This window comes from Amia ocellicauda, chromosome 12 (assembly GCF_036373705.1).
Source record: "Amia ocellicauda isolate fAmiCal2 chromosome 12, fAmiCal2.hap1, whole genome shotgun sequence".
NCBI classification, from domain to species: domain Eukaryota; kingdom Metazoa; phylum Chordata; class Actinopteri; order Amiiformes; family Amiidae; genus Amia; species Amia ocellicauda.
Genome location: NC_089861.1, coordinates 26,584,087 through 26,607,111, shown reverse-complemented (window position 1 = coordinate 26,607,111; position 23,025 = coordinate 26,584,087). Strand labels below are relative to the sequence as shown.

The following is a 23,025-nucleotide window of genomic DNA, read 5'->3' as shown; positions in this document are numbered from 1 at the left end:
GTAGTAGTAATAATTAAAAGCATAACAAAACTATAATAATTATAATTATAATCGTGGCTCTTGGGAATTGTTATTGGCTAAACGCTTCCGGATGTCCCGCCTACCTCACTCCAGTCAAACATGGCTGCGCCCATTAGAAGAGTTGCGGCATGAAGGAGACTACCCCTGCGCGACTATAACGGTGTAGCGGAGGTGAACTTGCGGGTAAGACGGCATTGCTTGTACACTGTCAGCGCCCATAGTCCCCCTCGCTGCTGTCGTGTTTTGCTCAGATAACCCCTCGCAGGCCTGTCTGCAGGACGGGCTGCTGTTAAAGCCGCATCCCCGCTCCTGCGCCGCGCACAGCGCAGACCCGGCAGCTGCACGCTGATTTAATGATATTTGACCCCTTGTTGTTTTCTTGTTGTAATGATCGATTTCGGCTTTCGTCTATTTTCAGTGGTGATACAAACATGAACATAAACACGACCACAACACAGACATAAAAAACACATGTTTGATAACCACATTAATAATTGATGCAACCGGAGCTCAGTGTAAACGTAGCCTGTTTTTATATAGTTATTTTCCGGTAACCCTGAACTTGCTGTCCATTTAGCCAGCCGTTGTGTCGCTTGTTTTGTATTGTTCCCAGTGGAACTGTGTTCAATAAAACACATTCTCTCATTCATCATGAAAGATTAGAAACATAGGAACGTTTTCAATCGAGAGGAGGACATTCGACCCTTCGTGCTCGTTTGGTGTCAGTGATCCAAGGATCCTATCCAGTCTATTTTTAAATGTTCCCAAATTTTCAACTTCAGCCACATTGCTAGGGAGTTTGTTCAGATTGTGACAACTCTCTGTGTGAAGAAGTGTCTCCTGTTTTCTGTCTTGAACGCCTTGAAGCCCAATTTCCATTTGTGTCCCCGGGTGCGTGTGTCCCTGCTGATCTGGAAAAGCTCCTCTGGTTTGATGTGGTCGATGCCTTTCATGATTTTGAAGACTTGGATCAAGTCCCCACGTAGTCTCCTCTGTTACAGGGTGAAAAGGTTCAGGTCCTCAGTCTCTCAGTAGGACATTCCCTTCAGACCTGGAATAAGTCTGGTTGCTCTCCTCTGAACTGCCTCTAGAGCAGCGATATCTTTCTTGAAGTGTGGAGCCCAGAACTGTACACAGTATCCAGATGAGCTCTAACTAGCGCATTGTACAGTCTGAACATTACTGCCCTTGTTCTCAATTCTACACTTTTGACAATATACCCTAATATTCTGTTTGCCTTTTTTATTGCTTCCCCACATTGTTTGGATGGAGAAAGTGAGGACTCCACATAGACTCCTAGGTCTTTCTCATGCGTTACTTCATCTAGTTCTATTCCTCCCATAGTGTAATTATAGTGGACATTTCTGTTACCTGCATGTAATACCTTGCACTTGTCCACATTGAATTTCATCTGCCAGGTGTCAGCCCACAACTGAATATTATCCGAGTCCCTTTGAATAACCTGTGCTGCCGAGATTGTATGTTCCATGCTGATAGCCAGACAACCGTAGCCTAGCCAACCTGGTAAGTTCTCTCTGCATGAGCAGTCTGCACACACTGCTGTAGCACTCCTTGTTTTCTATAATGTTGTATGAACGAATTGTTACAGCTGAGGTTTTTTTTTTCCTCAGTCAGGTTTTTGGCACAACTCCTGTTTGCTTATGTCAACAATCGTGCTGGCCACATCGAGTAGCATCTTCCAAGACTAACCTATGAACCTGCAAAGATCCAGACATGGCACCACTCCCTCCCTTGTCCACCAGGGGGCAGGTCTCACTAGATGCAGCCACCACACACAATACAGCTGTAGCGATCAGGGGACCCAGCTGGGCGAACCCCCAGTGAAAACTCTGAGCAAACGTTGTAAAGCTGGTTTTCTGTCAACCGAGTGCAAAATTCCACACTGTGATTCCTCGTGGCCTTTACAGTGTGTTGCCTTGGAAGGCACGCGCAGTCCCACTCAGTGTGTCTCTCCGAGTGTCTTACAGTTGCAGCATTGCCTATAGGGTTGGTTGAGTGTGTGCCTCCTCAGTGCCTTTCAATGCCCATGTGTCCCTGCAGATCCAGGATGTCCAAGACTATGAAGGCTGCGAAGGCGGTGAAGAAGGTGGATTTGGGGAATGTGATTCGCGCTATCGTCCGTGCAGGACAGGCAGCTCCCGGACCGCCACTCGGACCCATCCTAGGACAGGTAGGCACCGTGACCTCTGACCTCTGCTCTTATGGCCAATAGATGACTTGCAGTCCCCCAGACACACAGAGACCCAGATCTAATTTAATCTGGGCTGGAAACTACAGTACTGCATTGTCGTGCCTATTGAATAGCTGGCTCTACACTGAACTGATTTAATAATTACATCATTGAGTTACATAAGGCAGAGACTTTCAGTGAGAAAAGGAGCTTCAAACATTTCAAAGCCTCCGTGGTAATGATGTGTACTGGATTGGGTCTTGAAGTTCTGTGTGCGTCTGGGCTCATGTCAGTGTTGTCTACTCCTCTGCTGGCTTTATCCGCACTGCCCTTCTGTTTTACTCAGTACTGCAGTTCCAGAGAGACCCCAGGGCCTCACGGGTCCAAACAGCTACAGGCTGCATATCCATATTGTACTGATGGATCAAAAAAAGCAATTTCTTTTTACTCTAACATCTCATTTGTGATTGTACATATGTGTCTGAGCACACCCTTCTGTTCTCTTAGGCACTGTGCGTGTCAGGCCGCCAGTAGGGGGCTCCTGTTCCATAGCGCATAGATAAATAACCAATTTCTTTCCTTCATAAGTCAGTTAAATTATTTATCTTCTTTCCCAAGACTGGGACAGGAGAAGGGTCTGAAAAAGCACAGCACTCCGGGTGAGGGATGTTATGGAGAGGGGTGTTATGGGACAATGGGTGCATTTACAGTGTCATTTCTCATCCGGAAAAAATGTGGTGTAAACGTTCAGCGATCAGATCAAATGCACCTCTCAGGGAGATGCTACCGATGCATTTGATCCGGATCTGTACTATTTGATCCTAGCAGTGTAAAAGTTTGACCGGCTCAAGTCCCGGCATGCATTGTGGTGGCGTTTTGTTTTAAAGGCAGACAATAGTCAATCAGTGTAGCAGATAAGAGAACACTTCCCGACTTCCCCAGCTTGTTATTTTATGTTCGCAAAAAATGATTATAATTATTTCCACAAGTGTATTGGTTTTACTTGTTAGAAAAATTAGTAGTGAGATTAAAAAAACTAATTTAATATATACATATACTTAAGTTTGGACTTACCTGCTAGTGTGCATGTAAAGACCCCTGGGGCTGGTGATGGTTGATCCTGATCAAATGGCAGTGTAGGCACAACATCGCTGATCCTGATCAAATGTACCGATGCATTTGGTCTGGATCAGAAATGGCAGTGTAAAAGAGCCTAGTGTCTGTGAATTCTCTGGACTGCCTCCCGAAGCTCTGTATTTCATGTTGAACAGGACTGACACTCCACTCCACTCGCCACTTGCACAAATCCACAGTGAGTAAATGAAATGGCGGGAGAGCGTTTGACAAAGGCATAATTAAAACTACATTCTCATGGGCAGAGAGACAAGGAAATCACAGCTCAAAATAGATTTGCAGGCTGCAGGAGTGAAGGAGGAGATTAATAAATAAATATACACACTCCCCCCCTTCTCTCTCTGTCTCTCTCTCTGTGTTCACTGTAACACTCGGACACACAGCCAAGGTACTGAAAAACTTTATTCCATCTCTGAAGTGCAGCACAGTTTGTTTAGACGGAGAAAAACAGGGCTGGGTAGTGCTGTGTTATCAGGTGTTGTGCAGGGATGAGTTGTGTTGTGTAGTGTAATGTTGTGCAGGGCTGAGTTGTCTAGTATAATGTTGTACAGGCTGAGTTGTATTATAGTAATTGTACAGGCTGGCATCTCTTCTCACAGAACCAGCCAAAGTCCTGATCAGGCAACATCACTGCAGGGGGGTCTGTGCCTTTTTACTGTCCGCTGGCTCACTCAGGGTTCATCCCACACGGGTGGGGGTGAGGGAAGACAGAGCGAGGGGGGGAGGAAAGCGAGGGAGAGACAGAGATGGATATGGAGACTCCCCGGCGGCCTTTTATTCCTTAATTAATTAATTGCTCCGAGTTTTCAATTTGCACAGAAATGTCAGCGCTCCCGGCTTTGTAGCAGCTGGGCCCCATCTCAGTTAGTGGCAGTCAACGGAGATGCAGAGGGAATATCGTGCTGTTTATACACACACTCTGAGCTCACAGAAGTGTTCTCTGACTAAACATCACAAACCATTGACACTGGGGCTGAGTGGTGGTGGGTGGGGCACATTATTGGGGTTTCTGATAAAAAAAAAAAAAAAAAAAAAAAAAAAAAGCAGTGTCTCTCCTGGTGAGAGAGGGTGTCATTGCTGAGCCCTGCGACAGTCACTGGCCACACCCACACGCTACAGTCACTGGCCACTCGCCACAGTCTGCCCAGTCAGAGTCATCCTAACACAGATACAATCCTATGAAAATGCACACAGACTGGCTTGGTGGAGCTCCAGTCTGCAGAGGTACAGGTTTACTCTCATAGTTGTAGGAGTGTGAAGATCGGCACTGATCTGCAGCTGCTGTCCTGCCAGGGACACATTTCCCAGTGTAGGACATGTCCCTGGGGCCTCTGCCCTGCGTGGGAAGGCAGAGATACCGGACTCAGGGTTGTTACTGCTCATTATTGCTAGTTATGTTTTGCAGAGGACTGTGTGCTGCTGCCCTCCTCTCTTTGGCGGTCCTTGAGTTTGAAGGGGGGGGGCGGGGCAGCTACAGCTCCTGGGAGATGAAGGAGGGCCGCAGGGCGTCCTCGCTGGCCTCGGTGCCACTCTGCGTGTGGGTGGGTGTGTGCATGTGGGACAGACTCAGCGAGGGCGCCAGTGCATCCACAGGGCCCAGGGGGCCGCGACCCAGCTCGGACCCGGCCCGCTGGCGCTGGTACTGCAGCGCGGTGACCAGCTTGACAGCGATGGCCAGGATGTTCTTGCCCAGGAAGACGGTGGAGACGCGTGGGTCATGGAACCACAGCAGGTTGCCGCCGCGGACGAGCAGCGTGGCGAGGTTGACGGTGAGCAGGCTGAGCAGCGGGTACACCACCATCCGGTGCGGCACGATGCCCTCACCCTGCAGACTCACCTCGCTGAGTGCCACGCAGGGCAGCACCAGCAGCAGGATGTAGCAGTAGAAGAACATCAGGCCCTCCACCCACAGCGGCAGCCCCTTCTTCTGCGGCTCCCACAGGCTGGCCTGGATGTCCAGCACGTCCAGCAGGTCGATGACCACCCAAAACAGACGGTTGCGCAGGTCCTCCTTCTTGCGGAAGGCAGTGAGATGGGCCATGTGGTCGGTGGCCACCAGGATAACGAACAGTGACGGGATGCACACAGACAGCAGCAGCGTCAGCGTCTTCCGAGCTAGTGGGTCGGGCGCGCGCCGATCCGCCTTGTAATTCTGGTAGATGAAGTAGAGCTTGATCTCCAGGACGAAGACGTAGAGGAACCACAGGATCATGGCATATCCACGCTGGGCCGTCTTCACCTCAGCTCCGACCCACACGGCCACGTAGCGCAGCACGATAAGGAAGCACAGGTCACCCACCAGCACCATGATGCACACGCCGATCTTCTGCGGGCCCAGGTTCTGCTCCACCAGGTACACGTCCAGGGCAGCCATGGTGGACACAATCACGATGGCCGACATGCAGACATGGGGCTTGTTGGTGGGGGGAGGGGGGGCCATGCTGCGCTGCACTGCACCTCACTGCCTGAGAGAGAGAGAGACAGAGGTGAAGAGGGAATAGAGAACAGAGAACAGGAGAGAGAAAGGGGAGTAGACAGACAGACAGAGAGAGAGGGAAGACATTAGTGTGGAACACATCAACATCATCTCCATGCCCCCACTGTAAAGGACCTAAAAGGTTTGTGGGTAATGACAGGAACAGGCCGGCCTGCTCGGCTGCACTCGGGCACTCTCCATGTCAGATGCAGCGCCAGGCTGTAATTGATTGTGACTCTCAACTTTTCCCTCTCTAAGTTGATGTCAGATCCGATTAGGAATTTTTCCTGCAAAAGCCGAGGACTCTCTTTCTCCCACGTGCCTCCTGTCTCTCTCTCTCTCTCTCTCTCTCTCTCTCTCTCTCTCTCTCTCTCTCTCTCTCCCTCCCATCCATCTTGTCTGTTCATCTCTCTGCAGAGCCTCACGTTCAATTCCTTCTGTAATGGCTTTGAAATCCTGGAACTAACTGACACACACACCACATTTCCAACTGCGGCAGGTTTTTACACTGTAAGATGCCACTCTCCTTATTTGTGTTCCAAGAGCGTTCCCCAAGTTGTCTGCTCAGGAGCGTCACAGCTGTATTTTGGGACTTGTTCTCATAGGCTGGGCTGCTGCTGTATTTTCATTAACAGGGCTGCCTGGGAGGTCTCGGCCGTTAGCGTCTCGTATCTCCAGCTGATGGATAGAGATTGCCCTGCATTGATTATTAGCTTGCTGCCTTGTGGAGGGGACCTCGCTCAGGCTGCCATCGTGGCAGCAATCGGGTGGGAAACAGAGGGGGCGGGCCCAGCTCTCCGTCCAGCGCTGTAGAGCGAAAGGGGGACGGATGGACTGATGGAGTAAGGGTTTGAAGAGGGGGAGATAGGGACAGAATGGGGGGGTCACAGATTGAAACTCTGTTCCCTTGCATTTTAATTACTGGCAGCTGTGCATGTGTGCATTCCTTTACAGACAGCTGTGTGATCATTGCTATACACCGTTCATTCCTATACAGACAGCTGTGCTTGTGTTCAATCCTATACAGACAGCTGTGCAATCATTCCTATACAGACAGCTGTGTGTTTTTGGGGGAAAGATGGTGTTCAGTCAGGTTAAACCTCTTAAGTGGGTGCTGCACATTATAATACATTTAACCCTATATCAGCCAGCACACAACCGGCTCTGCTGTCCTGTTCCTCCACACAGCGCAACACAGCAGTGACCTCCCCTCCCCTCCCTTCCCCAGAGACTCTGCGTTTCATACATTTTTCATAGCTGTGCAGGAGGCCCGAGAGCAAAGATGAAAGGGGAGCCAAGTCTTTTATGTCCCTGTTTATTATTTTGACCTTTGAACTGCAGTACATTATTTGTGTGTGTGTGTTTTGTGTTTAAGGCAGGGAGACTGGAGCTGGCCAGGGTTCACTCAAACCCTCCAGTGTGTCTGATTGTTTAATAGGCTGGAGGTGTCTGCTTGCTGAGTGCATTAGGGGGCTCTGCTCAGCTCGCTGCCTCTTCTCTGCCTGCCTGACCCTCTCCCCACCTGACCTCACCAGCCCACAAACAGACACAGACAGCTGGGGAGGTGTAAAAGGAGGGAGGGGGGAGAGTGGTACCAAGGGAAGAGAGTCACACTGACACGCTGACACTTCGGCCTGTTGGAGAGATCAGCTGCTCTTCGTCTCCTCTGGTGACGATTTCAGAAACCTTGTCCTTCCATTGCTTCTTGACTCTCCGTCTGACGCACCACCCTCTGCAGGCCTCGGTCATGTGATTCAGCTGCAGGGCCTGTTGTGTCGTTTTCAGTACAGACGCAGGCTGCGACTGCTGAGCCTCCTGGCCCAATCTCCTCTTCATCAAATTAAGTCATTCTGGAGGCGTTTCAGACCATCCTCCCCCTCCGCTGGCGCTGTACTGCTTGGTCCTTCCAAGGTGACAAGCACCGATGCTGCTGCCATTGCTATGCGGCCAAGTCAGGAGCGACTGGCCAGGCCTGTCTCCAGCCAGACGCAGCATCCTGGAGTCCATGGCAGTTCCAGGGGGGCCACTGACTGCTTTGCTCTGTGTCTCTGTAGGGTGGGGGGCAGGCGGGGGGCAGGTGGCAGTGGGGGGGGGTCAGAGGAGCTGTTCTCCTTGCCAGGCAGCACACTGGGACTGTAATCTGAGCTGTGAATATTACACCGCTCTGAACTGCATTGAACTCCACAGCAACACTCCCTGGGGTGGATTTCATGTATTTATGTAACTGTTTATTTATTTATTTGATATTCTCAGCCCCAGACTAATGGATCTTCTGAGAAGCGCAATGTTTCTGTAGAGTATTCCAAAAATAACACATTTGTAGTTCTAAGAGCAGAGAGAGAGCGCTCACCGATTAATTTCTATCCAATTGTTCTGCAGCTGTGTAGCTCCTCTCCCTCTCTTTCTCACACTCTCTCTGGCCCAGCTGTGTTTAGCCAAAGGTCATGGCTGTGTGGCTGCCTAGCGGCTGCAGCTGCTATCATTCTGCTCACGTCGCTGTGAGCTCAGACCTGCCCCGGGCGGCAGCACCTCCACAAACCTCCTGCGGTCACTCGGGGAACATTAATCAGAAACCCACTCGCCGGGAGTTCAGACCGATAGTGATTACAGCACTAAGACCGCCACTAAGCCAGGCTTCGGTGAGGCCTGCGAGGCAGCAGGGTGTGAAGAGAACAGTGTGCCGAGGCGCTACTCCACATGGCTGGAGCTGCTGCTCGGGGGCAGTGAGAGGATCCCCGGTGTTCCTCCTGATCGATCGGTTGCTGCAGATTAATGTGTGCCGGTATAGCTGACAGCGGCTCCCATTGTCTGGGCAGAAAGGCTGGGGTGTAAATCACAGAGGCAGTGCCGCTCCGGGCCTGGCCCTGGCGTATCGCACCGCAGATAAATCAGCTGCCAGCCCTGCTGCCGGAGCGGAGCTGTGCGGCACTGCCTGCGCTGGACTGCATCTCATTAATCGTGCTGCATTTATGGCCGTAATGAAGTGTTGCAGCCTGGTGTTAATAGTAAATAAACACTGGGGGGCCAAGGTGGGGGAGGGGGGCTGATGGATGGAGGGCAGCTGATCGCGAGTGCAAGGCTGGCCGGACAGCAGCGATGGGAATCGACAGTCATCAATCACCCAGAGTGGCCTGTCCACAGCAGCCACAGAAGCCACAATGAGCTAATCTCTAAACTCAGGTTTTGGCTCCAGCACCCAACCTGGCTCCACTGCCAATCAGTAATGGGCACTGGGCACCTGCACAGAGGGCATCCCTGCTTCCTTCACTCCGGCTGCTTCTGTGATGGAGACCCTGAGAAATGCTCTCCTCTCCAGAAAGTCAGGCGCTATCCATGGACGACTCCAGTAGAGGGACCAGACACAGGCTGTAACTGGACTCAGTGACACTAACGTAGAGCTGCATTTAACATTGTTTCGGATGTTAAAAATACATTCCACCGGTCCTGGTTAGACGAAGAAGTGAAAATTAATTTATTGAAGAGTAGAGGCAAAAGAGGTCACGGTATTTTACTATTTTCAATGCTTTCTTTATATCTGGATCTTGTTGAGGTGTGGTTTGTTTGTTGTATAAAAATGATCCTACTATTAAAGTACTACTGCAGTCCAAGTGCTTCCCCCATGTAATTTGTAATACATTTTAAACTCGCTCTTGGAATTGGATAATCCATAAGTGGATGTTTTACTCCAGTAATTTTGGTAGTTGTAGGGTGATAATTGACATTTTGTATAATTTTAGTGACAGATGCACCCAAGAAATAGTACAAGGTCCCTCATAGCGCTTTTCCACCAACATGGAGCCGGTGCTCGGCCTGGGAACCAGCTGATCTTTTTGGGAACCGGCCCGCTTTTCCACCGGTTTTGGAACCGAACGCTGACGTCACTGGTGTGGGCGTTCCCCAGCGTGGAGTAGAAGAGAAACACGGCAATAATAATCAGCACCGAGGACTGCGACTTTAAATCCTATTATACATCACAATCAAACTCATTGTACAATGCAACAGTGATTTGGGACCATCATCCCAGACTTCATCAATAAGCACAATTTCCCATCAAACCATTAACATCACCAGAGATCATCCGATTTTATTGATCTGCCCACGACTGTGCTGCAAAACCCCCCAAGACAGCCGCATCCATAATCAATAGGCTAGCCTATAGTCATTGTTTTTTAAATAAGAATAAAAGTAAAAATACGCCACAAAATGAATGAAAATGTGAACTGTGTCCGCGGTGACGAATGCATGTTAACTCTAATTTGTATTTTATTCAATACAGTAAAAGTGTCTGAAATAGTGAATTGGTGTAAATCCCTTAATGCATCAATAAAAATAAATGCAAATAAAAGGCTGAGTTATCTTAGTATATTCATATAGTTGTATTTTCGTTTCTGCTACATGTGTGATCTCGCGTTTTTTTGTTTTGTTTTTACAGTGTATCTGTGCTGTGCAGACGCTGAACGGGTTTGATTGTGATGTATAATAGGGTTTAAAGTCGCAGTCCTCGGTGCTGATTATTATTGCCGTGTTTCTCTTCTACTCCGCGCTGGGGAACGCCCACACCAGTGACGTCAGCGTTCGGTTCCAAAAGCGGGCCGGTTCCCAAAAAGTTCAGTTGGATCCCAGGCCGAGCACCGGCTCCTGCTCCAGCACCGGCTCTTTGTCGGTGGAAAAGCGTTATCAGAGGCCTTGCTCCTGGACCCCAGTGGGAGCCCCCAGACCCCGGCCAATATGTGAGCGCCATTGGTGCGCAATTTCTAAATTTCGGATATTTTTCTGCTCTGCCATCTCATGTCCATGTGTGTGTGTCTCTCTCTCTCTGTCTCTTGCTCTCCCTCTGGGGGTGAGACAGGGTGGCTGGGCTGCATCACTCATTGATCATTGAGTTATGTGATGTAACGAGATGTGAAGTCGACACTGAGAGATGCCAGTGGGCTCCTGTGACTGCTGATCCCAGAGGAAATAAACTCAGACCTACTGTAGGGGCCTGTTGCAGTCACTCTGTCACTGGGCCCCTAAGGGACAGTGGTGCTGCCCCAGTGAGACAGACCCCGAGCCATCTCTGTTCTTATTTGATATGACTGTCTGAGTTGTGCCAACCAGGGGCTCTGCCCCGGGCAGCTGGTGGGGCCGGCCGACGATGGCTGTGTGGTGCTCTGCAGGAGGAGCTGCGAAGTGTGGGGGGTCGTGGGCTGTGTCGGAAATGCGGTCAAGAAATACTGGATTCTCATGTCATGTCAGAGACGGTGCTGCAGAATTGTCTGTCATTTATCATGACACCTTTCTACGTGCGGCCCGGCGCTGCGCAGTGTGGGTGTGCGAGAATGTAAGACTGAGCGTGTGAGAGTGAGTATTTGTCTGCATGCTAGCCATCCCCCATTATCTCTGGCCAGAGAAACACAGCACCCACCCCCCTACACACACACACACACACACACACACAGATCCCGCACAGCGTTTCACACTATTGAAATGTACAAAGAAGAACGGTGGTGATGATCTGAAGGGAAGATGAGGCGCGAGTGTTAGTCTGACACGCGCCACACATGCTGTTATAAGACGCCCCAGGGGATTCGCGTCAGAAGTGCTGCTACAATAACAGTTGGATTAGTGTGTCGCTGGCTGCTGCTGGGGTAACAGTTTAGCGAAGCCGGGCCCCCTGTAGGAGATGAAGGAGTCTCTCAGTGTGAAATAAGTGTCTATGGCGTCGTTGCCCAGCCAGCGAGGGACTGCAACTGTGATGGGAGCTGGATTTCATCCAATGCTAAATGAAGCACTAAAATGGCATTTACCTTTTATCTTTTCACTTTAGTGGCAGCTGACAGACGGTACTTGGTTGTGGGAGAGGCAGAGAGAGACTTAGAGAGGGAGGGAGGGAGAGAGAGAGGTCAGCTGGACTCCAGACTCCGTGACTGGAGAGTACAGGAGTAAATTGTAAGGGTGCAGGAGTGTGTGAAGGTGTGCGGGGATTTGTGAGTACATGGGTGTTGAGAGTACAAGAGTATGTAAGAGTGCAGGAGTGTGAGCTAGTGTGCATGAGAGAGAGTGCAGGGATGTGTGTGAGAGTGCAAGAGTGTCATTGAGTTCAGAAATGCATATAGAGAATGAAGATGTGATCTTTCTGCCCACAAGTCATGGCTAAAGTTTCCAGTTCTGTCTTCATTGTGATGTCGCTGTAGTGTGAGAGTAAGACAGACTGGGAGGCTGGTTGTAAGAATGAGAGGGAGTGAAACAGAGCAGGTGGCTGGGTGTGAGAGTGAGATGGAGCAGGTGGGTAGCTGGGAGTGAGACTGGGTGTGACAGTGAGACAGCGGGTGGGTGGCTGGGTTTGAGAGTGAGACAGAGCGGGTGCGAGTGCTGGCTGGGCTCCTCAGAGTCAGTATTAATTGACTGCACTTTAATTATTAATTTATTTTCAAAAAGGGAAAATGCCACAGAATGCTCCTTATGTTCCTTAATTACTGCCTCTCACATTGAAAGAAGGGAACATATTGGCGATGTATATTATGATGATGATGATGATGATGATGAGGATGAGGATTATTATTGCCCGTATTTTAATAATTGTTATACGCTATTGTTTTCAATGTAAAAGTGAAGTTAAGTAGTCCAGGAGGATGGATATATAGACAGATAAAGGAAATCAATATTCACCAGCTTTGGAAGACCAGTCGAGTGGACAGACTCGGTGGTGACAGCAGGTTGATAATCCGTATCCACGTCCACTCGGGGCCGATGGCGCTTCAGTGCATTATTCCCTCATTCAGCCGAGGCTCGTCCGGCAGTGAGACGCCGCTGCGCTGCTCTCCTTCAGCGGCGCGGACTGGCGGCAGCGCGGGGTCCGAGAGGCGCGCAGTGCCGGGGGGCGATGCTGCACACGGGCCGGCAGGGAGGGCGGCTGGTCCGGAGCATACCGCCCCCTTATGTGCGCTTCTCCCGGGGTGAGAGCGCTGCCAGGTGTTTCCTCAGGATTCAGGGACGGACACGGAGCTCATCGTCACTCTGCGTTTTACTTTCCTTACTTTCGTTGGCGGTGCTTCCTGCTGCCGCCCTGCCCTGCCCTGCCCTGTCCTGCCCGGTGCGGTGCGGTGCGGTGCGGTGCGGTGCGGTGCGGTGCTTCTCCGTTTCTGTAGCGGCGGATCTGATAAGAAAATTAGAAGAGCGGAAGAGTTGTGTGCGTTTGCATCGCTGCCCGTGAGGACCGACTGAACTCCGTGTTCACTGAAGCCCTTTCGTCTCCGGCTTTATTTATTTAAACCTATTCAACGTAAGTCATTTAATAATGATGATCATAATAGAGGAATCCTCATGCAGCAGGTCGTGTATCCGTGTCTGATCCTAGAGCCATGTACCCAGGTGTTGCCCTCCTGTGATCTCAGGTGTGTGGGAGCCTCCCCAGGCACGCTGCTGCGCTTCTCTGCATCTCAGTCCTCAGCTGTGTAATGCTTGGGAAAAAAAAGAAAGAAATGAAAATACCACTTATATATGTATATTGTTTTAAATACTAGTAAGTTTCTTAAAAGCAACGATTCAGATGGGCAGCTTGCGTGTGTTCCTCTTGTCAGCTCCTTGGCTTAAACTGACTAATCTGCTGTGTGCCTCGCACCTTCCTGAACTAGCGCAGCTCCCTGTACCGCCTGGAGCCCGTGTGTGCTGAGCGCTCGTGCGGACTGTGTTTATCCGAGGACACGCGACTCTAATGAAGGCTGGCATGGCAATTTCTGCCTGGAGCAGCCAGTTCTCCAGCTTACTGTACAATTATAATACCCACAGAGACGCACACACACTCCCACACATCAGACACACTCTCTCACACACGGTAGTGCACGACAGAATCACGCTAGCACACTTCAGTCACCGTAGTGAAATACTGCACTACAGTGTAGAGCACCCCATCACACAGCGGGGCTGAGCAGCAGCTGCTGGAGAAGCCAATTTATAGCACTAAAAGCGTTACCAATCTGATCTCAGCCACACACCCAGAACACCTCTGGGAGGAACTGGACTGCCAAGTCTGTGACGTGCTGCAGAAAGGAATGGCACCTTGCTGTACTGATCCCAGGCTGCAAGCTGTGAATCTCCTTCCCTCCCACCCCCCTCCCCCTCTCCCACCACCTCCTCCTCCCGCTCTGTGTCCCCCCGGAGCCCTGGCTCTCCAGCACTCTTCATACATTCATTCATGTGCCTGCAGGCTGGAACAATCAGCGTGCTTAATAACATACAGCGCTGCATTTAGCATTCACAGGGCGTTCGTCTCAGCCACTCTCCTCTGCCCCCCCCCGCCCGATTTGTTTATGCATTGAGATGGCTTATTCAGTGCGGTTTCAGAAATAACAAAATGGTAATATATTTACAAATAAATCATTGAATGTGTCATGTATTTCTGAATGTGTACATCTCCCCCTCCCCTGCGTGTGGCTGGCCTGACCGAGGCCTGTTCCCTGTGTGTCTAGATGGCGCAAGCCGGCTCGGGCCTGCAGCTGCCTGACAGAGAGGAATCGTTTAATTTTGTCATTGTCTCGCTGCGTCCTGGATGGCCTTTGAGAAATGTCTGTTATATTCGTGCAGAAATCTCTCTCTGTTGCTCTCCTTCTTGCTCTCTTTCTTTCTCTCTCTCTCCCCCCCTCCCCCACCGCTGCCCTCAGCTCTGATACTGTAGAAGGACACAGTTGCTGCGCTGAAACCCGGAGTAACATTCACTGTGTTGAGGATTATTAAACATTGTTCGTCTATTGCCCGTCTGCATTATTGTCTCCACACACAGGGCAGTAATTGCATCTGTGTCTAATCCTATACACTTCTAGTATGAAAAGATGAGCAGTACTGACCCTTTACTCTGTGCCTGTGGGATCCCAGCTCTTGCCTCTCTCTGTGTGAGGGATCCCAGGCAGGGGTGCCGTCAGTGTCTCAGTGCTGTAGTGTGCAGAGCTACTCCCTGTCACTACTGTTTAACACTGTCAGTGCGTTGACCTGGTCACTGCTGTTTAACTCTGTCCAGCTGATAAGGGTTTGGTAAGAAGCGGTTTAATTGGCAATTTCAAATTATTAATTTAAAAGCTTCCCGGGGACACAGAGTTAAGGAACAGTGTTTGAAGCGCTACAGCAAACCCCCCCCCCCCCCCATACCTCTCTCTCCCTTCCCCCTCTCACTCCCTCAGGGTCTACGCTGTTGCTGTCACTGCTTTATCCTGATTACAGCTCAGATTAATTCCCCCCAATTAACATGCGAGGTGTGAGCTGTCGGGGCTGTAGCTGGTGAGAGATGGGGGGCCGTGGGCAGGTCTGCAAGGGGGGTTGGGGGGGGTGCAGGTAGTGTGCACTGATCGTTACTACCCCCCCTGCACCCTGCCAAGCCCATCCCTCGGGCAGTTTATCACAGCGCCCCCCTCGCTGGCTGGGGGCAGCCGGTGTCATCCATCCTGCCTGGCTTCACTGAGCCACAGGAAACGAGCAGGAAGAAAATCACTCGTTCTGTGTTTCCAGCCCTGATTCCCTTGTTCTTTTCCCCTGTTCCCTCTTACTGCAGCTTGTCACACCACTGCCCAGCTGTATGTCCATATGCTGTCTGTCTGTTCTATTGCCCTTTCTGTGCTGCTGTAGTGAATTCATTCTTCTACCTCTCTCCTCTCCCCCCAGCAGCCGGATTAGTGTTCAGTGTGGTGTGTGTGTGGTGTGTGTGTTCAGTGTGGAGTGTGTTTGTTCAGTGTGTGTGCAGGCACAGTAAGGTCTGCTTGACTGCTCTCAGTTTGTTTAAAATTCATCTCACAGAGATTGTGTTTAAGCTTCCTGCTCAGCCTGCAGGTGTATGTGTGTGTGTGCGTAGTGTGGAGTACGTGTGCGTGCACAGCCTGTGAGTGTGTGTGTGCCCAGTGTCATTGTGTGTCTGTGTGTGCGTGTGCAGTGTGTCAGTTTAGAGTATGTGTGCATGGACAGTCTGTCAGTGTGTGTGTGTGCATAGTGTGCACTGTGTGTGTGTGTGAGCAGTGTGTATACGTGCAAGCAGTCAGTGCACACAGTGTGTGTGTGCGCATGCGTGCAGTTTGTCAGTGGGTGTTTCAAAGTGTGGGAGTGGGTATCTGTGTGTGTGAGTGGGTGTGTCAATGTGTGGGTGTGGGTTTCAGTGTGGGTGTGGGGGTGTTTATAGGATGAAAGTCTCACCCAAATTCACATTCAAATTCAAAATGAGTTTTAGTGGCATGGCATGTGTACACAGAGCATTAACGGACACAGTGAGGAGACTTGAATAAACACACTCACTCTGTTGCTCTTCCTGCTCTGTGTGGACGCTCACCTCCGCACAGACACGCTCTGAGGCGCTGCTTTAATTGCCTGTTTGCTGAGGCAGCTCTGCCGTTGTTATTGCCAGTGTTCGGAGGTGCCAGAGGGAACCGGCAGCAGTGATTTTATACCCCGATCTCCTGGTTTGCTGGGATTGTTTTTGAGCTGTTGCTGTACTGCTCTCAGCACATCCCTGCTCTCTGGCAGCACAGGGCTCCACTGCTATCAGGTGCGAGAGGTCTGCTGTCCCCACAGTGTTATTCTCTATCACAGCAGGAAGCTGATAATAGTCTGTCCTGTCCGCTCACTGGGCTGGGAGTGTGTGAGGGGGACAGTAGTGGGAGGCTAACCTGAGTGTGTGTGGCAGCTGTAGGGTCACTTACAGATGAGTGTGAGTGTTTGTGTGTGTCAGTACAGTACAGTCATTGTTGTGAGTCAGGGGCTGTGTGTTGTTTGGGAGGCAGGGATGCCGCTGGCCTCTGTCTCCGTGTCAGGGGAGCAGAACCAGGCACCTGAGCTGATCAATTTCTGTATTGATCGCCGTATTGATTGCTGCCTGGGGAGCACGGGGGTGTCAGTGAATGAGCGGCTGCTGCCTAATCCGCTCGTTATCGCTCATCGAGCAGCCGACCCTGACCCCCCCGCACCCTGGACACACTGACCATGACCCCCGACCTCCCAAAACCACCCAGAAGCCCACAATAGCCTTTCCTCTGCTTTCCACCTCTCTTTCCCCTCTTCCATGCTGTCCTCTCCCCTCTCCTCTTTTCTTCATCTCTCCCCCCCCTCCCCCCACACTGACTCACCGCTGCTCACTTAGTATTCAGACACAGAGGGGAGAATTAAAGTATCACTTTCCATTTCTCTGCAAGGCTATGATATGGAGCTCACTCTCCCCACCCCCCACCCTCTCTCTCTCCCATCTCTTTCCCTCTCTCTCCCCCCCCCAACACCTTGTCACCCCAGTGAGAGAGAGTGCAATCCTGACAATCAGAATGGCTGTGTCCCAGCCCTGCCAGCAGCTGTGTGTGCGTGGACATGTGTGTGCGTGTGGGTGTGGACGTTCTGTGTGTGTGTGTCAGGGAGGGTGGGGGAGCGGAGTGTGTTCTATTAATTGTAAGACCTCACTTTTTCCCCTCTCTCTCGGAGGAGTCTTATGCAATGTCTAATGAATGAGAAGTCTCTCTCTCGCTCTCGCTCTCTGATGGACGTGGTCTAATAAGTATACTCCCCCCCTCACACACAGCAGGCAGAGAGCTGAGGCCACACAGCTGTGAGCAGGGGAGAATGACAGGGAATACATCAATTAATGCCTCGGCTTAGTACTGCGCTGTGACGGACAGGGTGTGGGGGTAGAGAGCTGTCAATCCCCAGGAATTAAGTGTGCACAGTAGCAGAAGTAATTAATCGCGGAGGTGGGGTTTGAGTCGAGGACTGGACTGCGTTGAGTTGCTGGTACTGCAACCTCCTCTCAATCCAGCTAACCTGTGTGTGTGTGTGTGTGTCTGTGTCATTGCAGAGGGGCATTGCCATTGGCCAGTTCTGTAAAGACTTCAATGAGAGAACCAAGGACATCAAGGAGGGCATCCCCCTGCCAATCAAGATCCATGTCAAGGTGCCCCGCCCTCCTTCCTCCATTCCCCTGCTCTCCTTCAGCCCCCTGCCTCTCTCCTCTCCTTTCTTCTCTTCTCTTGCTCCCGTTTCCTTCTTCCACCTCTCTCCCCATTAGTTTTTATGAATTAATAGATAGCTTGTCTCTCATCTCTCTCTTCTCTCTCTCGCCCACCCCTCTCTTTCTCCCCCCTCTTCCCCCTCCAGCCTGACAGGTCCTATGATCTGAAGATCAACCAGCCGACCGTCTCGTACTTCCTGAAGGCGGCAGCTGGGCTCGAAAAGGGAGCCAGACAGACAGGTCAGACCCCACTGAGCGCAGCTGCGACTCTTACAGCAGTAACCGTAATCATATCTGGAATTTAAAGTGTCTAAAGGTACATTGTCTCCATCTGAGAGTACCTTGTGCATGATCTATGTTTGGAGATGTATTATTTCGATGGTATGGCGCAGGTTCATATGAATAGGTGCGTTTAATTACGCTGCCATTTCTGATCCGCACCAAAAGCATCGGTAGCTTTTGATCCTGGCAATGTGGACACTGATCCTGCTCCTCTCTCTACACCCCCCCACTCTCTCTACCCCAGAGGGCCACAGTGTCACTTGTTTCAGGTCTAATTATCAGGTTTAACAGGGTAATTTTACAGCCCGTCTGCAGGCTGTGATGGATGTTACAGCCAGAGCCCCATAAAAGCCTGTTCAGTGTGTGTGACGGATGAATATCCAGGTCAGTGAAGTGATTGACAGAGAGAGAGAGAGCTGGCAGGGCTTCAGAGCCCTGCTCTAACGGTAGACAAGCGCCCCCTTGTGGAGACGGACACCTCTGTTGAGGAATCTGGATCGTTACCCAGACAGATTTCACCGCAGCCCGACTGTGTCACACCCTGACCTTAGAGACCTGCACCTGTTTACTAAGAGATGAACAGGGCTGATGAGGCTGCAGTAAGACCAGGCCCAGTTCTAACAATTATGGGGCCCCTTTGATAACTTTGCAGACTGTTAATTCCTTCAATGAGGGGATGGATAGTTGTTCTGTTCTGTTGTGAGATTTCTACAATTTAACCTTTCAAGCCTCATGTTCTGACTTTACCACTTCTGAAAATCATGCTGTGAACACCCAGATTACAAACAATTCAGAAAACTTACTGTTCATCAGGTTGCATGAAAAGAACTCACTTAATAACTTAAGTACTATAATGTTCATTTAGATAGCACTAATACAAAAAGTTAACAACAAACAGGCCAAATGTTAAACTTTTTTTAGTTATATTGTGCAGTAATGCACATACGATTGCAAATGCTTTTAATTTCCTTAGTTATTTTTGATGTTGTTTTAATTTAGGTCCTAACCATTAACTTTATCAAATACAGTATAACCAGTTATACAGAGGACAGGAGAGAAATAACAACAGAGACTGAATTAATTTTGAGGTGTATTCCCCGATTACTTTTAAAATGATGGTGCATCAGCATCTTCTCCTCACTGTATTTAAATTATAAGGCTCAGGCAGTGAGCGAACTGTCTCTGCTTGGGGAAAAAATCTTTATACTATCAGTCAAAAGTTTTAGAACACCCCCATTTTTCCAGTTTTTATTGAAATGTCCAGTGAATAACCTGAAATGGCACAAAGGTAAGCGGTAAACTGCCAGAGGTTAAAAATAAAAGTTTAGGTTACCAAAAACTGAAAAGTAATGTACATTTCAGAGTTATATACTGTGTTACTGTGTTACTACACCCTCTTAAGCATTTACACTGTACATCGTTTGAAAGCTTATTCTCTTGGCTACCAGCACATTTCATTCTCAAACACGTCCGATTTACAGTTTCTGTGTCGCCCGCCGTCATTCAGAGCCTGGGGGGGGTTTCACTCAGACAGTCACAGATCACTCAGTTACAATTGGATTTATTTGCATATAGGCTTGTTTTGTTCAGAACAATTTAACGATGAATCCATTATATATTATTTGATGCTCTGTCAAACACAGAGAAGTTCAGATCCAATTATGTAAAATCGTTGTGTACTAGTACAGAGTTTTCCATCATTTTGAGTTCTCTATGGGTGTGTGTTGCTTCTACCAAAACATGGATGGTCTTGTTTTGATCAGTAGACTCTGGTTCCAGAATATGTCATAATTGTCAATATGTTCTGAGATTTTTTATTCCTACTCAGTATCCCCCCCCCACACCCCCATCAGAATGCGGAGGGGGGGTGTAAAAAAAACATTTTTTCACATCAGAGAATGCTTCGCATCGTTATAAAGCAGAAAGTCTCGGCTTTCATGGGATACCAAACATGGATTCGGTGCCTTTTTAAGGGTACCAGAGGGGTTTGTCACCTTAAGGGGTTACATTTTGTTAAACAAAATGATTCCATGATTTATTTTTTTAATCTCCAATTGTTTATTTCTGCTATGCTTTAATTTCAGAGTACATGATGACATTAAACTGCATAAATTTCAATTAAAACTGGAAAAATTAAGGTGTAGACTGTTCAGTTTTTAAATAAGTTTACCAAAACGAGCACCGATTCCTGGCACCAGTCCTGAGTAAGACAATCAATTGAATGTGTTGTCTGTGTAGTGGCGTGTTATACTGCAGGTGTTGACATGTTGCTGTGGTGTGTGTGTGTGCACGCAGGGCACGAGTTGGCGGGGATGGTGTCCGTGCGCCACGTGTACGAGATCGCATGCATCAAGGCGCAGGACGAGAGCTTCACTCTGCAGAATGCCTCTTTGGAGACGGTCATCAAGAGTATCATCGGCTCCGCCCGTTCTCTGGGCATCAAAGTTGTCAACGAGTAAGACACTCCCTCACTCCCTTACTGTCTCACTCCCTTACTGCATTACTCCCTCACCGTCTCACTTCAATCTCTTACCAACTCACTCCTTTGTTCCTCGTCCTGCCCTGAGGGCAGTCGTGACACAGTCCGTCAGCCTTCGGACCAGACGGCAGTATCAGAAACCTGCAGTCGTAGCTGTTGAACTCATTGTTCTCTCCCCCCCCCGTCCTGTCTGCAGTCTGTCTGCGGAGGAGTACACGGAGTTCCTGCAGCAGAAGGAGGCGCGTCTGGCGGAGGAGCAGGCAGCAGCGGCCGCCATCGAGTCCGCCACTGCGGGGAAGAAGAAATAAACTTGCCTGCACTCACCTGTACACCACACATGTCAGTAAAACACACACACACTGTAACTCCTCTGTGTCATTGCTGTAATGGCAGGAAGAATAAACTGTTATTTAACATCTCTGTCAGTGTTCTGTTTCTGTATCTGAGATGTTTTAATTGGGGCGGGGAGGTCAGGGTTAGAGCCCGGTGCCCCCTGCAGGGTTTCTGACGCTCCAGTGCAGAGGACTCCGGCCTTCCTATGTAATGAGAGCGATCTGAGCCTGGCAGCATTTATTCCCAGGGAGTTACTGAAGAGTCCAAATAATCAATCATTCCTCTTGTATTGTCAATAAAGAGGAATTTATTATGAGCAGCTGCACGGAAATGGTCCAAGAGGCAATCTCAAAAACTGCCTTGCAGAAGTTACAAACTACAGGCACTTTTATGCCGACCAGACGGGAGAGAAAGATAACAGGCCCACATGTCTGTCCCGGGATGAGTGAAAGGTCCGTTACTCCCTGACAACTCATTGGGAAAACCCATTTATGGTCAAACCGAGGCAACTAGTACTTAAAGAAATTAGGGAAATTAATAATAGGCCACTAACTCAAATATTCCAAAAGACACTTAGAACGGGATGTGCCAACTGACTGGAAGACAGCAGATGTCATACCAATCCACAAGAAAGGGGACAAAACTGAGCCAGGAAATTACAGACCAATCAGTCTCACCTGCATCACCTGTAAAATGTTGGAAAAAATTATTAGACAGAAAAAAGAGGAGCATCTTAATTGAGAGATCCTGTCTTACTAATTTATTTGATTTTTTTTAACATGCAACTGCAGCTGTAGATCATGTGAAAGCATATGATATGATATACTTAGATTTCCATAAAGCTTTTGATAAGGTTCCTCACCAAAGACTGATCCTCAAATTGGAAGCTGTAGGCATTCAGGGTAATGTAAGTAGATGGATTATGAACTGGTTGATGTATAGGAAACAGAGGGTGTCAATTAGAGGAGTCACTTCTAACTGGAGTGAGGTTGTGAGTGGTGTTCCACAGGGATCAGTACTAGGGCCTTTGCTTTTTCTAATCTGTATTAATGATCTGGACTCTGGGATAGTTAGCAAACTTGTCAAATTTGCAGATGATACTAAAATAGGTGGCTCAGCAGATACAATCTCGGCAGCACAGGCTATTCAGAGGGACTTAGATAATATTCAGTTGTTGGCCGACACCTGGCAGATGAAATTCAATGTGGACAAGTGCAAGGTATTACATGCAGGTAACAAAAATGTCCACTATAATTACACTATGGGAGGAATAGAACTAGATGAAGTAACGCATGAGAAAGATCTAGGAATCTATGTGGACTCCTCACTTTCTCCATCCAAACAATGTGGGGAAGCAATAAAAAAGGCAAACAGACTGTTAGGGTATATTGTCAAAAGTGTAGAATTGAGAACAAGGGCAGTGATGTTCAGACTGTACAATGCGCTAGTTAGAGCTCATCTGGATACTGTGTGCAGTTCTGGGCTCCACACTAGAAAGATATCGCTGCTCTAGAGGCAGTTCAGAGGAGAGCAACCAGACTTATTCCAGGTCTGAAGGGAATGTCCTACTGAGAGACTGAGGGACCTGAACCTTTTCACCCTGGAATAGAGGAGAATACGTGGGGACTTGATCCAAGTCTTCAAAATCATGAAAGGCATCGACCACATCAAACCAGAGGAGCTTTTCCAGATCAGCAGGGACACACGCACCCGGGGACACAAATGGAAATTGGGCTTCAAGGCATTCAAGACAGAAAACAGGAGACACTTCTTCACACAGAGAGTTGTCACAATCTGAACAAACTCCCCAGCGATGTGGCTGAAGTTGAGAACATTTTAAAAATAGACTGGATAGGATCCTCAGATCAATTAGTCATTAATGGACAGCAAACGAGCACAAAGGGTCAAATGGCCTCCTCTCGCTTGTAAATCTTCTTATGTTCTTATGTTCTAAAATGAAGGCATACGTAATGTTTAATATAAGGGGGGCTGGTGAAAACTGGTTCGTATCAGACCCTGCAACTTTGTGCAACTGAGCTCAAATGTGTGCGCCATGCATATAGTCCAAAACCATGATGGCCATGAGGATCCACCAAAGAGACTGCAGTACCATCATTATACTCGCTTGGGTGCACTCGCATATATGCATACACGATGTAATA

General features: G+C 49.2%; 2 protein-coding genes across 3 annotated transcripts; one reads left to right on the top strand and one right to left on the bottom strand.

The window, feature by feature from the left end:
* The first annotated feature begins 47 nt into the window (after window positions 1–47).
* Window positions 48–20,950, top strand: mrpl11 (mitochondrial ribosomal protein L11). 2 transcript variants are annotated; one of them, XM_066719109.1, is made up of 7 exons: window positions 73–204; window positions 1,440–1,545; window positions 2,083–2,212; window positions 17,617–17,712; window positions 17,916–18,009; window positions 20,347–20,506; window positions 20,727–20,950. In XM_066719109.1, exons 3-7 carry the CDS (start codon window positions 2,090–2,092, stop codon window positions 20,836–20,838), a joined length of 585 nt encoding a protein of 194 aa, XP_066575206.1. In that variant the 5' UTR covers window positions 73–204; window positions 1,440–1,545; window positions 2,083–2,089; the 3' UTR covers window positions 20,839–20,950. The 2 variants fall into 2 exon arrangements, with proteins under 2 accessions (XP_066575205.1, XP_066575206.1); XM_066719108.1 differs by lacking the exon at window positions 1,440–1,545 and having other exon boundaries at window positions 48–204.
* tmem265 (transmembrane protein 265) lies at window positions 3,731–5,786 on the bottom strand. The gene has a single exon (XM_066719107.1). It carries the CDS (start codon window positions 5,784–5,786, stop codon window positions 4,818–4,820), a length of 969 nt encoding a protein of 322 aa, XP_066575204.1. The 3' UTR covers window positions 3,731–4,817.
* Window positions 20,951–23,025: the final 2,075 nt, after the last annotated feature.